Source organism: Peromyscus leucopus, chromosome 5 (assembly GCF_004664715.2).
Source record: "Peromyscus leucopus breed LL Stock chromosome 5, UCI_PerLeu_2.1, whole genome shotgun sequence".
Classification (NCBI taxonomy): domain Eukaryota; kingdom Metazoa; phylum Chordata; class Mammalia; order Rodentia; family Cricetidae; genus Peromyscus; species Peromyscus leucopus.
In genome coordinates, this window is record NC_051067.1 from 109,459,632 (window position 1) to 109,472,615 (window position 12,984).

The window sequence follows — 12,984 nt, forward strand, 5'->3', positions numbered from 1 at the left end:
AAGGTGGCTATTTGAAACCTCCAAGTCCTCACCCAGTGACAGACTTCCTCCAGCAAGGCCATACCTCCTCAATCTTCCCAGTGTAGATGCACTAGACTTACAGGGGACATTATATTCACACCACCATACTATCACAAGGATATTTTGGATCTTTTCAAACAGAAAACCAGGAAGGACTAGTGCTCTGCCTGAGGTATCAGTACAGGCCTGCTGTGATGCTGCTGGGTACCTGGAGGCTAATGTGCATCTGTGGGAGAGAGCCCACCCCGGGATCCCTCTCTTCAATGCTCCAAAAGAACAATTTATTTAGAAATCTTGAGACTGCAGGTTATATAAGCACAGATTTTTATTTTAAGCCAGGCTCATGGGTTGGCAGTCAAACCCATGGTCACTTGGATAGGCAACTTTACCAAAGCCTTCTAGGCTCACCTTCTTCTACAGGACGTCAGCAGTCTGGCCTGAGAAAACGTGCTCAGGTGTTCTCCCAGCTGACACTCTATTCCTGCTCTTTTGGCTTTGTTAAAACCCTGGCTGTTAAACAAACATATTTTGCTGGAGTAAAAAAAGGGGGAACTGGGGTCTCATCATTCCTCTCCACATTCTATTCTTTCCCTCTTTCTATATATTTTAAATTTTTTATCGGTGGTTTCTGCTGGAGTATCCACTGCACATAAGCACTGGAGGTTTCCTGTTGCAAATCACCCTCTGGAATGATGAAAGGATCTTTCTACTAGCACTTGAAGGAGACTGATTCTGGTATTGGTGTAGGCCTGGGGTTCTGTTTATGTCTTTCCTCAGGACAATGAGGTACCTCTTTGGATTCCTGAGCACTGTGTGCACCCTGTGACTGCTGCTGAAACCCAACATGACAGAGACCTATTGGGCCTTAATGAAAAACTTCCGATGCCAATGGGGATTGAGAGCACAATATGGCCAGTTTTGGCAAGCATTAACATAAGCCTAGGAACTGTAGCCATGCTTTTGGATTCTCCAGAAGAGCTGCCAGCCTAAGTCTTGCTGGGATCAAGAAAAATGGGTCTTGGCGGTTCGTGTTCCTGGAGTTGTATCCATGCCAGTGGATGTCCACATGCTCCAGAAGAGAATTTGACATTGCTGCTGCCGTTGTTGCTGTTATAGCAGTGGCGGCCACCGCTGCTACTGTTTCTGGGATTACCATTTCATAATTACTTACTACAGCTAGCACAGTGGAGACCCTGGCAGCAAAAGTAGCTATAACAGTTAATTAATCTTCCATTCTATTGGGCATGATAAATTTAATTCAATAGTTATATACAGTTCGATTGGCTTTGAAAATTATAAATTTATAAACTCAAGTTCCATTTGCTTTTGGGATACCATCTTACAAGGACTCCAATTTGCAGTAAGGCTTGTTAAGAAAGGGAATGGCTCAGTTGCCTTTAGCCTACTGGCTATGGGTGAGATAGGACCTCTGTTGGTCTTTTCTGTGTTGAACACACAGATTGCAAGCCCAGTGCCACTTTGGGATCTTTGGCAGCAGTTAACTCTGCAACTCACACACAATTGAGCCTGTATGATAATGAGTATTCAGAGATGGGTAATACCTGGGGGGCGCTCACCAACCTAAGACAGAGCACCTGTGTGGCCTGGGCAGGCATCTCCATGACGGGTAAGGTAACTTGCTGACTACCAACACAACCTAAGTCAGAAGCTCATTTTTTAGTAAAAGGGGGACCTGCAGGGCCCTGGCCCCCGTTTTGGGTAACTGTTGCCTTGCTTGTTGACCTTGACCTTGATATCTCCCTATGTTAATTCCCTGCCAGGTTCCACCCTCCTGAATGCTTAAGGGAAGTTCCTTGTCTGTGTATCCTGCATAATGGGCATTAACAGCTTAGATGAAAGATTGTAACACATCTGTAGCAAACTTCTGCCCTCTGGGGTTCTCCCATTGTGCTGTAAGTCTGTATTTAAGACCTCCTCCCTCCTTCAATAAACAGCATTCGGCATTAAAAAAAAAAAAAAAAAAAAAAGGCCTGGAGAAATGGCTCAGAGGTTATGAACACAGACTCCTCTTCCAGATGTCCTGAGTTCAATTCCCAGCAACCACATGGTGGCTCACAACCATCTGTAATGAGATCTAGTGCCCTCTTCTGACCTGTTGTCATACATGCTATATACAAAATAAACAAATAAATCTTAAAAAAAAATAGGTAGCATATCACAATGATGAACAAACAAACAAACAAACAAACAAAAAACCCTGGCTGTTGTGGAACCCGCTGTGTAGACCAGGCTGGCCTTGAACTCGCAGCTACCTGCCCCTGCCTCCTATGTTATATTCTCTTTGCTTTAGGCTGTGCTGGAGACTGAGTGCAGGGTTTCACAGGTGCTGGGCAAGCAAACTATCACCGAGATACACCACTAGCCTATTTTCTTTAGAAATCGAAGGCCCCATTAGGGAAGTAACAGTCCATTTTGCCCACATGTGGGTCAAACTATTAAACAGAGTAAGTCGAGACAGCCATGCTCTTATTCAGTAAATATCCAGTTCATCAAAATGGGGAAGCTTGGAAGTCCAGTTCACATAGCCTCAGCTCAGGTACTCACTCAGCCCTGGACTTCTGTGTCAAAGACCTGCTCTTTAGATGACTCTCCACATTCCTCCTACCCCAAGTTTCAGGACCATGGCAACCTGTTTTTTCCTAATTTTTTCGGAGAAAAAGTTTTAACTGTCTAGTTTCTTTTCCATTAGCATGTTCTAAAAATGGCAACCCCGGGGCTGGAGAGATGGCTCAGCAGTTAAGAGGACTGGCTGTTCTTCCAGAGGTCCTGAGTTCAATTCCCAGCAACCACATGGTGGCTCACAACCATCCGTAATGAGATCTGGTGCCCTCTTCTGGCCTGCAAGTATGCATGTAGGCAGAATACTATATACATAATAAATAAATCTTAAAGAAAAAAAAACAAAAAACAAAAAAAAACCCCAAAAAACTGACCAGGCAGGCTTTCTCATTTAAAAAAAAAAAATGGCAACCCCATTTCAAATCTTCAACTCAGTGATTTGGGCTCCATCTTGTTTTAAACTTTTTCCTGGCATGTATCCCGTAATGGGCTCCATTTTAATGTTTTTATACACGCATGCATTTTGATCATATTCACCCATTACCCCCTTCTTTTCGTGTCTCTCGTGGGTGTGTGACCCAGTGAGCTGATTTAGGATTACTTACAGCAGTGTACCAACTGTTAGTTTTCTGGCTGTGTTGTGTTCTTACCCTGTAAGGAAACGTCACGAAACACGACAGAATCCGCTTATGAGAGTTTATTAGAAAACAAAGGGACAGAGAGTGCGCAGGCCTGTGGGAGAGATACGTGCGTGGAGAAGAGGGTAATAGGGAAAATGGCGCTGGACTTTTAAAACCGGCTGGGGGCGTGGCCAGGTCACGTCACTACTCTACGCGTGTGCGTAGATCACATGGTCACGTTGCGCGCTTACATGACCATGCAATGCCACAAACTCTGATCACACGAGACCCCTTGGCCCGGAACTTGCTAGGCGGAGATATCAGGGCCCATCGGGTATCCTAGCTATGAGACGCTTTTGATGCGGAAATGGCTAGGCGGAAGTGTCCGCCTGGTAAATGCAACCGTGTTGTGAACCCTTCACCAACAGCTCCACTACTGAAGACTGCCCAGCAACCACAGCCTGTAGATCCGCAGGAGGGAAGGGCCTTGTGGGTCCTCCCCATCTCAAATTTAAATCATGTACATTTCTTTTACCCAGTTAGATGTGGCAAACATCTCCATTCTAGACTAAATTCATTTGCCCTCCGTATCTCAGAATTTAAATGAACTTCTGTGACCTACACAGGTTTTACCTAGAGCTCTTTACATTTAACTGTCAATGTTTGCTCTGACTGGCTGGTGCTTTGGCGTGTCTTTGGGTAATTTGTGCTTCCGATTTTAACTTCATTCATTTTATTGTTAATTTTTGTTATAGTATTTTTAAAGTTGTGAACATTTTAACCCAAGCGGTACACTTGAAAATTCTCAAGGATGTTGTGGGTGTTCAAGGAATTGACAGGGTGGGGTATGGGGGTGCATGCCTTTAATTCCAGTACTTGGGAGGATAGCCAGGGCTACATGGTGAGATCTTATCTCAAAAAACATAACAAGATGACTTGACAGCTGGGTGACTAGCCCGTGTCAAATCCCTCATTGTGGACATTCATTTCTCAGCGTTCCATTCTTAGTTAATACTGCCATTAACTTGGTGCCCAGAGTTCCTAGGACCTGCTGCTGCAGCCACTGAAGACCATTTTGCTTGCTCTTGAAAACAACACAAACCACTAGGACAGACTTAAAAACCAAGTCATTTAATTGTATCTTTGAAGGTAAACAGTACATGGACCTGGAGCCCGAGCCCTAAGAATGCTAGAGTTAGAGGTCCACAATGTGGTGTGGTCTGAAGAGTTCAGAAGGGTCAGAGCTCAAGTGTCTGGAGCACAGCGGATGGGATCCAAGAATTCCATTTAGCAGTTCTGCCAATTACCACCAACAGATCCCATGATCTTAGACAGGAAACCACACCCAATGCCGGTTTTAAGGGTAAAAGAAGGAAGACCGCCAAAGGTTACACTGTCCCCCCGCATCCCCCGTGGCATGCAGCTGGAGCTGCAGTGTAGGGCTGCGAGCCGTCCTTCTGTCCATGGACTCCACAAAGGCCACAGCAAGGGTGACAGGCAGAGAGCTGTCAAGACAGCTTTAACAAGCACTGACTGGGACAAAGAACCCTCGAGCGGCACACGGAGTTAGTTTATAAGATTTTAATTTACATAAAAAAGCCACACCATTTACTTTTTCTCCTTTTTCTCTTCTTTCTTCACATCACTCTTCTCCTTCTCTTTGTCGTCTTTTCTCTCCTTCTTGCTCTCTTCCTTCTCCTGTCCCTCCTTCTTCTCTGCATCCCGGTTGGCGATCTTATTGTTGATGAGGTTGTGCAAGGCTACCACAGAGCGGATCAGGGAGGCCAAGTACACCACCACCATCTGGTCATTGGTCTTCAAGTAGAAGGCCTTGACGAACTCCTGCAGGCTGGCGTCCGGCAGCAGGTTGAAGACGTCCTGCAGCTGGTAGATGATCTGGTGGTTGATGGGCAGCTTGCCACTGGTCACTTTCTCCAGGTAGCTCCTGATGTCCAGGAGCTTGGAGTTCAGTCCCTTCAAACCATGGACCTGGTTTGTGATCCGCTGAGAGAGAGTTCCCACTGTAGTGTCCTTGATGTCTCTGGAACAACCCACGAGAAAGGCAGGAAGAGCATCAGGTTACATGCCCACAAATGTAAGGGCTGTCTGGGATAACAGTTCAGATCAGCAATAACTTCCTGGTCACCTGGGTCTTTGGAAACTTTTATTTTGAACTTTATGTATATGTGTGAGTGCAATGCTCTCAGAGGCCAGAAGAGGGCATCCGATTCCCCTGCAATTACAGGGAGTTGTGAGCTACCTATCTAAAGTGGATGCTGGGAACCAAACTCAGGTTCCCAGCAACAGGCATCTCTCCAGCCCTCATGGGTAACCTTGTTTAGTGCTCTGCCTTGGCTTCATTGGTTTATACAGGATGACATTTTCCCACCTGTTTTGCTACAATGTTGAGCAGCTTAAATCAGTCAGTAGTCACTTTCAAAACCCCAAGGTGAAAATGAAATCTTTCAAGTAGGGCTCACAGACAAATCCCATGCCTGGATGAAGATTCTCTGTAAAAACAGTGTTCACTGGAGAGCACAGGCTTGCGTTTACACACATGAATCCTGTCACAGTCATACATCCTCAGTCAAGACACTTTAGAGGTGAACTTGTTCAACCATGGTGATTTATAAATCAAACGGCTAGAAGGGGTGGCTCACGCCTTTAATGCCAGCACCTTGCAGGACGGGGCAGGAGAATGGTGACTGCCTAGCCTGGCCTTCAGTGAGACCGTTTTAAAAAGCCAAAAGGAAAGAAACCAAAGGCCCAGAAAGGGGCTGTGATTCATGTCAAGAGAGCATAGTGGATAACCTGACCCTGAGCTCAACTCCTAACAGGTCCTTTCCACACATTCTGTTCTCTAGGCAGCTGACTCTGGCACTGTACAAAGGCCTCACCTCTCCCACCCCCGCCGGCCTCGAACTCAGATTCACCTGTGGCTGCCTACCAAGTGCTAGAATTAAAGGTGTGCACCAACCACCACGCACAGTGTGCACGCCTGCTTATCTGTATGTGCACCATGCATGTCTCTAGCACCCTTGGAGGTGGTTGTGAGGTGTCCTGTGAGTGCTGGAAACTGGGTCCCCTGCAAGAGCAGCCAGGGCTCCTAACCGCCGAGTCACTTCCCCAGCCTCCGCTGTCTCACCTCAGCAAGTGTTCCACTCCAACCTCCTCAGCTTCCTCTGCCCCAATTTCACTGGTCACGTGCTCAAAAGTTTTTGATGTTGGCGTTCCGTCCTGCGAGAAGAGGCTTAACTATTGTTATTTGTTTTCAACAAGTCAATTGGCATGTTTCTCTTCTCACACCCGAATCTTCTGCTGCCCATCAGCACGTTTCATGGCTGTTTGCTTTGAAAAACAAGCCTCCAGGGCTGAGGCGGGTCTGCCGGGACACTGTCGTTAGCTTGTTCACATCATATCGCCACTAAATTGTTCTCTCAAGAAAATTTTCTGGTCAAGGAAGAGTGTGGTATTCCCTCAAGCCCATCCTTGGGGATCAATGCTCAGAAGACTAGGTGAAGAGTTCAGTTATTTTTAGAATGGAAAACACGGAACCCCTGCACTTGAGGCACACTGATGCCAACCAATTTAACCTCAACATGTACTGTCCCATGAACCAAATGACCCAAGAGCCCTAAATGTGACACACTGAGTAACCAGTGGTTTGAAGGAAGGCATTCACCCAAGGTGGGGGTTGGTTCACCTAACCACCCCGTGACTCAGTGGTGGACTTGAGAAGACAGACACTTTTTAGCTCGTCTGTCAGCAGAGGGTGTGCCCTTCCCATGAGGGCTCTGTAGACTACAGGGCTCAACCAGCTTGTGCAGAGTGAGCTACAGGGCCCAGACAGGTCTCGTATTACACACTGGGCCTGCTGAAGTGTGGCTGGCTCTCTTTTTATTCAGGATGGTGTGAGAATCCCCCCAAAGGCACCGTAGTCTTTGGACACTAAGCTGGCCCAAGCCTTCCAGTCCTTTAGGACTTCATGACAGCCTGGTCAAGACCAGGGATAAAGCTTTATTGCAACCAAACAACACATTTGGATCTAAGTTCCCTGGAGCTACAAAAAAACAGAAAACCAGGACAAGGCTTTAACTAAGGCTGGGATGGGAGGGAGCCACCCTAGAACATCCTTTTTCAAATTCTAAAACCGTATAGTAAGAGAAATATTACAATCTCAATCCCTCTTGACTCTAAAGACTGGGATCCATGGACAGCCTAATACAAATACTTTGTGCTCACTCCACAACCCTGTTATATCAGGCTCTACCCAAGAACTCACAACCAGCTTTCCTAAGGACAGAGAAAGGCTGGTTACTGCTCACTGCCGCCCATGTGTCAAAAGACCACAGGTCTTGCCTCCGGGCATTTGACAGCTCTTCTTGCCGTATTTGAAATTGGGACCGAAATCTTCAAAAGGCTCCTGTACACTGTACTAGATCAGGAATTAGCTCTCGGGCCTGGCCTTTCCTTTGCTGTGAAGGTCTCTGGGCATCATCTAACTACTCAGAGCTTTAGTTTCTTTAGTGAAAAAAAGAGTATAGGTTTCTTTGGTCCTTTTCTATTTCTAAAATCTGATGATTCAAAAACTCAAGGCTAGTCTGCTAGCAGGAACCAACATCTTTTTGTTATAGAGTTAAAGGTCTGTTCAGTTGAACATGGGAAACAAAACAAAAACAAAACCTAAAAACCTACCCAAGAACTCGCCAACCTTATCTCCAGCCCCAAACAAGCAACTTACATCGTGAACTTCTTCTACTGAGATGTAAGCTTCGGTGGGAAGTCCCAGGTCCTTCGGCTTCACGTCAATAATGACCAACACCTGGAGGAAACACAGCTTAGCAAATGTCCCTCCTGACAAGTACAACTTCAGCCTCTCTTCCGGTCACTCAGACCATTTTCTTCTTCCAATTAGAAACAAGTCAGAATGGTCAGCAAAAAATAAGTTTCTATTTCACATGCGCCATCAAGTCACAGGAGCCCAAATGTCAACCTCTGCCCCACTCCCTCCCAGGTCTTACTGACCTTTTTTTTTTTTTTTAATTTACTTTTTTTGTGTGTGTGAATTTGTTTAAACATTTGTTTATTCAATAACTACCTAGACTTTTTCATATGAGGATTGCAAAAATGAGTAAGGCACAGCAAACAAAACCTTCTATGAGGGACCCAGGGTTCAGTAGTGGAGAAAGCAGAAAGCAGTAATCCAGTGTAGGTCAAACATCAACAAACAATAATTCTTGCAAGACAGGGAAGGGCTACCTAATCCCATGCAGATCACAAAAGCTCCTTGAAGGAGGCTGGGTCAGGCCTGGAAGAATAGCAGGAATTAGCCAAGTGAAAAAGTGTGCATGGTGTATACTAGGCAAGATGAAGACATGGATATAAATGCCAGACTAGGAACATCAGGCTGTGTAGAAACATTAGCATTGTAGGTATGTGAAGTGCCAGCCATGGCATGGTGATATGTAAAGCTACCCAGTAGGCAGGGGACTGCTAAACTACTTTTAAAAATTACACTTTGAGAAAGAGAGAGTGCGTGAATGAACAATTGTGGGAGTTGGTTCTCTCCTTCCCCGTGTGGTCCAGGGAGAAAGACCTTGTCAGGTTTGTCGACGGGGGCTTCTCCTCACCAAGCCACCTTGTTGGTCCTCCTAACCATTCTTAACTTTAACTGTCTCATTTATAAAGACAACATACAGTTACTGAGAGGATGAACTCAGTTACATACATGGCACTCAGCAGGTGCTGTTACTTGCTTAATATACTAGGTTACAACAAATTACTCGGCAATGCACTTTACTGCAAAGCTTCTGGAGAAGCAGCAACAGAATGTCTGTTACCCTGGTCCCGACGATGCCCTGAGTGGCTGGCACAGTTCTGAGAACAGTGTACTTACAGAGTTGGGGCAGTATCTTTTCATGAGTTCATTGATGGCGATATCGTTCTTGTGCAGTTTGGGGCCTGTGTGGTACCACCCAACTATTCTTTCTCTGGCTGAGAAGCAAAAACTTAGTAAGTCTTAATTATTTCACCAAGATCTGTGCAACTGGCTCAAAATAATAAGAACAGCAGTACCTAAGTTTTCTACATTTTTGAGAATTCCAAAAAATAAATAAATAAAATAAATCTTGACACATCTGTGAAATCTAAAACCCCAAAACAGAACTCTAAGAAAATAAGCACTGTGTGACCCAGACACACCTGTATCCCAGACTTGCTTAGGGACTAGTCACACGTGAAGCAACCAGATATCAATTACAGAGCAATATGAACAAATGCATGTTCCCATCCCACAGGTGGAGCTGTGTGGTGGGGTGAGTATATCCACAGAGATGTAGCTGCTGTACTGAAATAACACCAAACAACACACCTTGCCAGTACTAATGCTCTAGGGGCATGTAGACCCCAGGGCCAGCCCTGCCTCCAGCCCACATGGTCTACATGGCCTTAAACTACTACCGTGTTTTATCTATCCCGCCTCATTTCTTGATTACCCACCACTAGTCTATTTTCACTTAGTCCAGCTAAGGCAATTGATCCTTGACAATAAACAAAGCCACCAGGTTTACACACACACACACACACACACACACACACACACACACACACACACACGAGCAATTAGGAACTCAGACTTACCATTGACCTTCTTAAACATTCCATACATGTTTTCCAAATAATCGTGGTCTAAAAACCAGACAGAATCATCTTTGTCATCTTCATCAAATGGCACTAAAGACAGGGAACAGAAAATGAAGACTTCTAGGGCGAGAAGCTCAGACACAGTGGACCTCAGCCCGCAGTTCCAACGCTTCCCTTGACAATGCAGCACTGCTTCGCCTTCACCCAGCCCTCCAGACTTCCAGCTACTCTTAGATGCTAAAGACTCAGCTACCCCGGGAGAGCCTCAAAAAGGACACACACTCTCTGGCCTGCTAAAGGCTCAGTTCTTTCTGACATTTCCTGCACGGCCAATTCTAGACAACACCCACTGTCCTTTTATAGACCACGGACCCTGCCAGCAACACATGGAACATAGATGTAACATTTTGGTAAAGATTCATGACAGAGCGTAAGGTCAACAGTGGTCTCCCCGCCACCCCCATCTTCCTCCTTGCTCGACCACAGCCAGTGTTCAAATGTTCTGTGTATCCGGAAGCCTTGTTCTGAGATGCAGCCACACGTCTATGTTTCCCCAATCTGCAGCAGCTCTTGCACTCACTCCATGAGATGAGCAGCTGCAAAGGAGGCTACAAGTTAAAAATATTCACTCTCTGGTCTAGTGTGTAGCCATTAGGCTCAGTCAGCAATTCCAAAATAGGATCTTCAGGCTGTCTAAAAAAATACTCACTTTCCATAAGTAAACCCACATTCTAACCATGCTCAGCAAAATCAAAAGCTTATCCTTTACCTGCAAAACTGTTGGATACATCAAGTACTTTCTTTTGCCATGACCCCAAAAGCACACCAACAACCCGCTTCTGGTTTCCAACCTTGCCGATTCTGAAAGAGAAAAACAGGTGGTCAGTCTTCACAGGCACGCAGACACTCACTCCACCCCAACAGATAGCTACTCAGTGGCAAGTATCAACAGCACAGATACAATTGAGTTTACCGGGGAACTAAGTCCATAAACAAATGTAACAGGTTAGTTCCTGGTATTAAAGATAAGGAAACTAGCCTACCACACACTGGAAGGTTACTTCCTAAAGACTGCAGATACTTGATTGGAGAAAATTCATGCTTTTTTTTTTTTCTCTTTCCCAGTTTTCTTGTCCTTTAAACTGTCTTCTCTACACTGAAATCTCCTGGGGATGGGATGCTAGAGCGGCACAGCCAATACTAGAACCTCTGTACCATGGCAACCAGCTCTAGGAGATGTACTCCATCCTCGGAAGGGCTAGGGGCCCGGGGAGATTCCTGCTCCGAAGCCCGAGTGTGCCATTTTGCAGCCTCTCTCACTGGCTTATTGGGCCAAGATAGCAAGAAACTAGTGACTAAGCACAGGGGGAAAGGCTGGATGAGGAAGAAGGCTTCTGCTTCACGTCAGTCTCCATCTCAAACCTCCCCTGTGGTTTTCTGTCAAGGAGGTACAAGCATATCGCTCTGCAAAGAAATCTTTTCTGTAACCACAAGCAAACCGTACATTTGGAGAGACTTTAATTCCCTGCCAAGGAAACAAACAAGCCACAGTTAAAATGATCTACACCTCTTCACCACTCCCAAGTTTCACATTAGTTTAACTGTAGTGGTTTGCTTAACACAGAGCCTGGCAAATCAATACTAAATTTGGAGTACTGGTAGAATGAATTAAGGGTTCCAAATTCCTGGTGTCCCTGCCCCCCCAATCTACTGGAAATACTTCAAACAGTGTGAGTTTCCACATGTCAATGGAAACTCCACCCACGGGCCTTTTTAGTTCACAAAAGTCCATTTGTGTCTTTAGAACCCTCTATCTGTTCCACGACAGCCACCAGCAGGGTCTGCCCTTACTTGGTTCTTATCAAGTACTGGAATAAAACTGAAGCAGTGCTCAACTATTAGGGCCCTAGTATCCCAAGGGAGTAAAGTTGGAGCTACTGTAGAAGGCCCGCAGATCCAATTAATACAGAGGAAGCTCCTAGGAGCCATACAACTGAACCCGGAATCAAACCCCTCCATCCCGAGGTTGTTCGGGGATCTGGTTGAGTTAGCTGCACAAAGCCTGGTTCGGGCACGACTTTACAGCAAGCACGGGCTCCTTACTGGATTTTCACATTTGTTAATTCAACTATCTTCTAAAATTTCCAAACACGTGCAACAGGTCTGGCAGGATGAGCGGCTGGAGAAGGGTGGTAGAGGCAGGGAGCTAACCAGGTGAACTGTAGGACGGCCCCGATCCGTACCTGCTTCACTATTTAGGGAAAAAGCTGGCACCTTATCATTCACATTTTTAAGGTCCCATCCAACCAGATTCCCGTTTAAAACTTGGTGGTTACCACCGATGCCCATCTATAGAGTCGTTCATCGGGGACCAGCATTTCGGTGACCAGCACTTCGGTGACAGCTTTCACAGGCACGGACACGAGAGACTGAAGCGCTGTCCCGGGACACCGAGCCGCCCTGGTGAAAGAGGCGCGGCTGCGGCGGGGGAGCGTGGTCCAGATTCCGGTCACTCACCAGGCGGGTCAGGCCCGGGAGTGGCGGCCGCGGCGGCGGCGGGGTGCGAGAGTGCCACTCGGCTCCGCGCCCCGCGGTGTGGAGCCGCCAGGGTCGCCCGCCCCCCGCCCGCGTCCCCGGCCGCCGCGTTAAGCCCGGAGCGCCCGTGACTCAGCAGCCCCGCGCCGGGTGGCCGCCCCGCGCCGCCCGCTCACCGGTTGAAATGATCCACCACACTGAGCAGCACCAGAGGGTGGACCACCACCTTCTGCACCGCCAGCTCCGGCATCGCGACTCAACCCGCCAGCCGGCCCCGGCTCCCTGCGACCCACAAACACCGGCAACCGCAGCGATCCAGGCCGCTCCTCCAGGCCCCAGCGCCTCCCCTTCCGGTTTGACTGCCGCCGCAGAGTGGACTTCCGCTCCCAGAGTGCTGCGCGCGCGCGCCCGCTCGGTCGCCAGGGCCGCCATCTTGAGGAAGGGAAAGGGACGACTCTGGGAATTAGCGCCGCTGAGGAAGCTTGACTTGGGCCTCTCCTAGCTTTTTGCCTCAGCTGCTTTCCGGCTCACCCTTCTTCGCCGTCTGAAAATTTGTAGAAGAAATCCCCAGAAAAACAAATAGTAG

The 12,984-nt window shown here is 47.0% G+C and overlaps 1 protein-coding gene across 1 annotated transcript; it reads right to left on the reverse strand.

The window, feature by feature from the left end:
- Positions 1-4,336: 4,336 nt before the first annotated feature.
- Psmd7 (proteasome 26S subunit, non-ATPase 7) lies at positions 4,337-12,774 on the reverse strand. The gene is made up of 7 exons (XM_028889217.2): positions 12,575-12,774; positions 10,633-10,724; positions 9,861-9,953; positions 9,118-9,215; positions 7,963-8,043; positions 6,367-6,458; positions 4,337-5,262 (listed from the first exon to the last, which is right to left on the reverse strand). The coding sequence occupies exons 1-7, from the start codon at positions 12,646-12,648 to the stop codon at positions 4,830-4,832; spliced, it is 963 nt and encodes a 320-aa protein (XP_028745050.1). The 5' UTR covers positions 12,649-12,774; the 3' UTR covers positions 4,337-4,829.
- Positions 12,775-12,984: the final 210 nt, after the last annotated feature.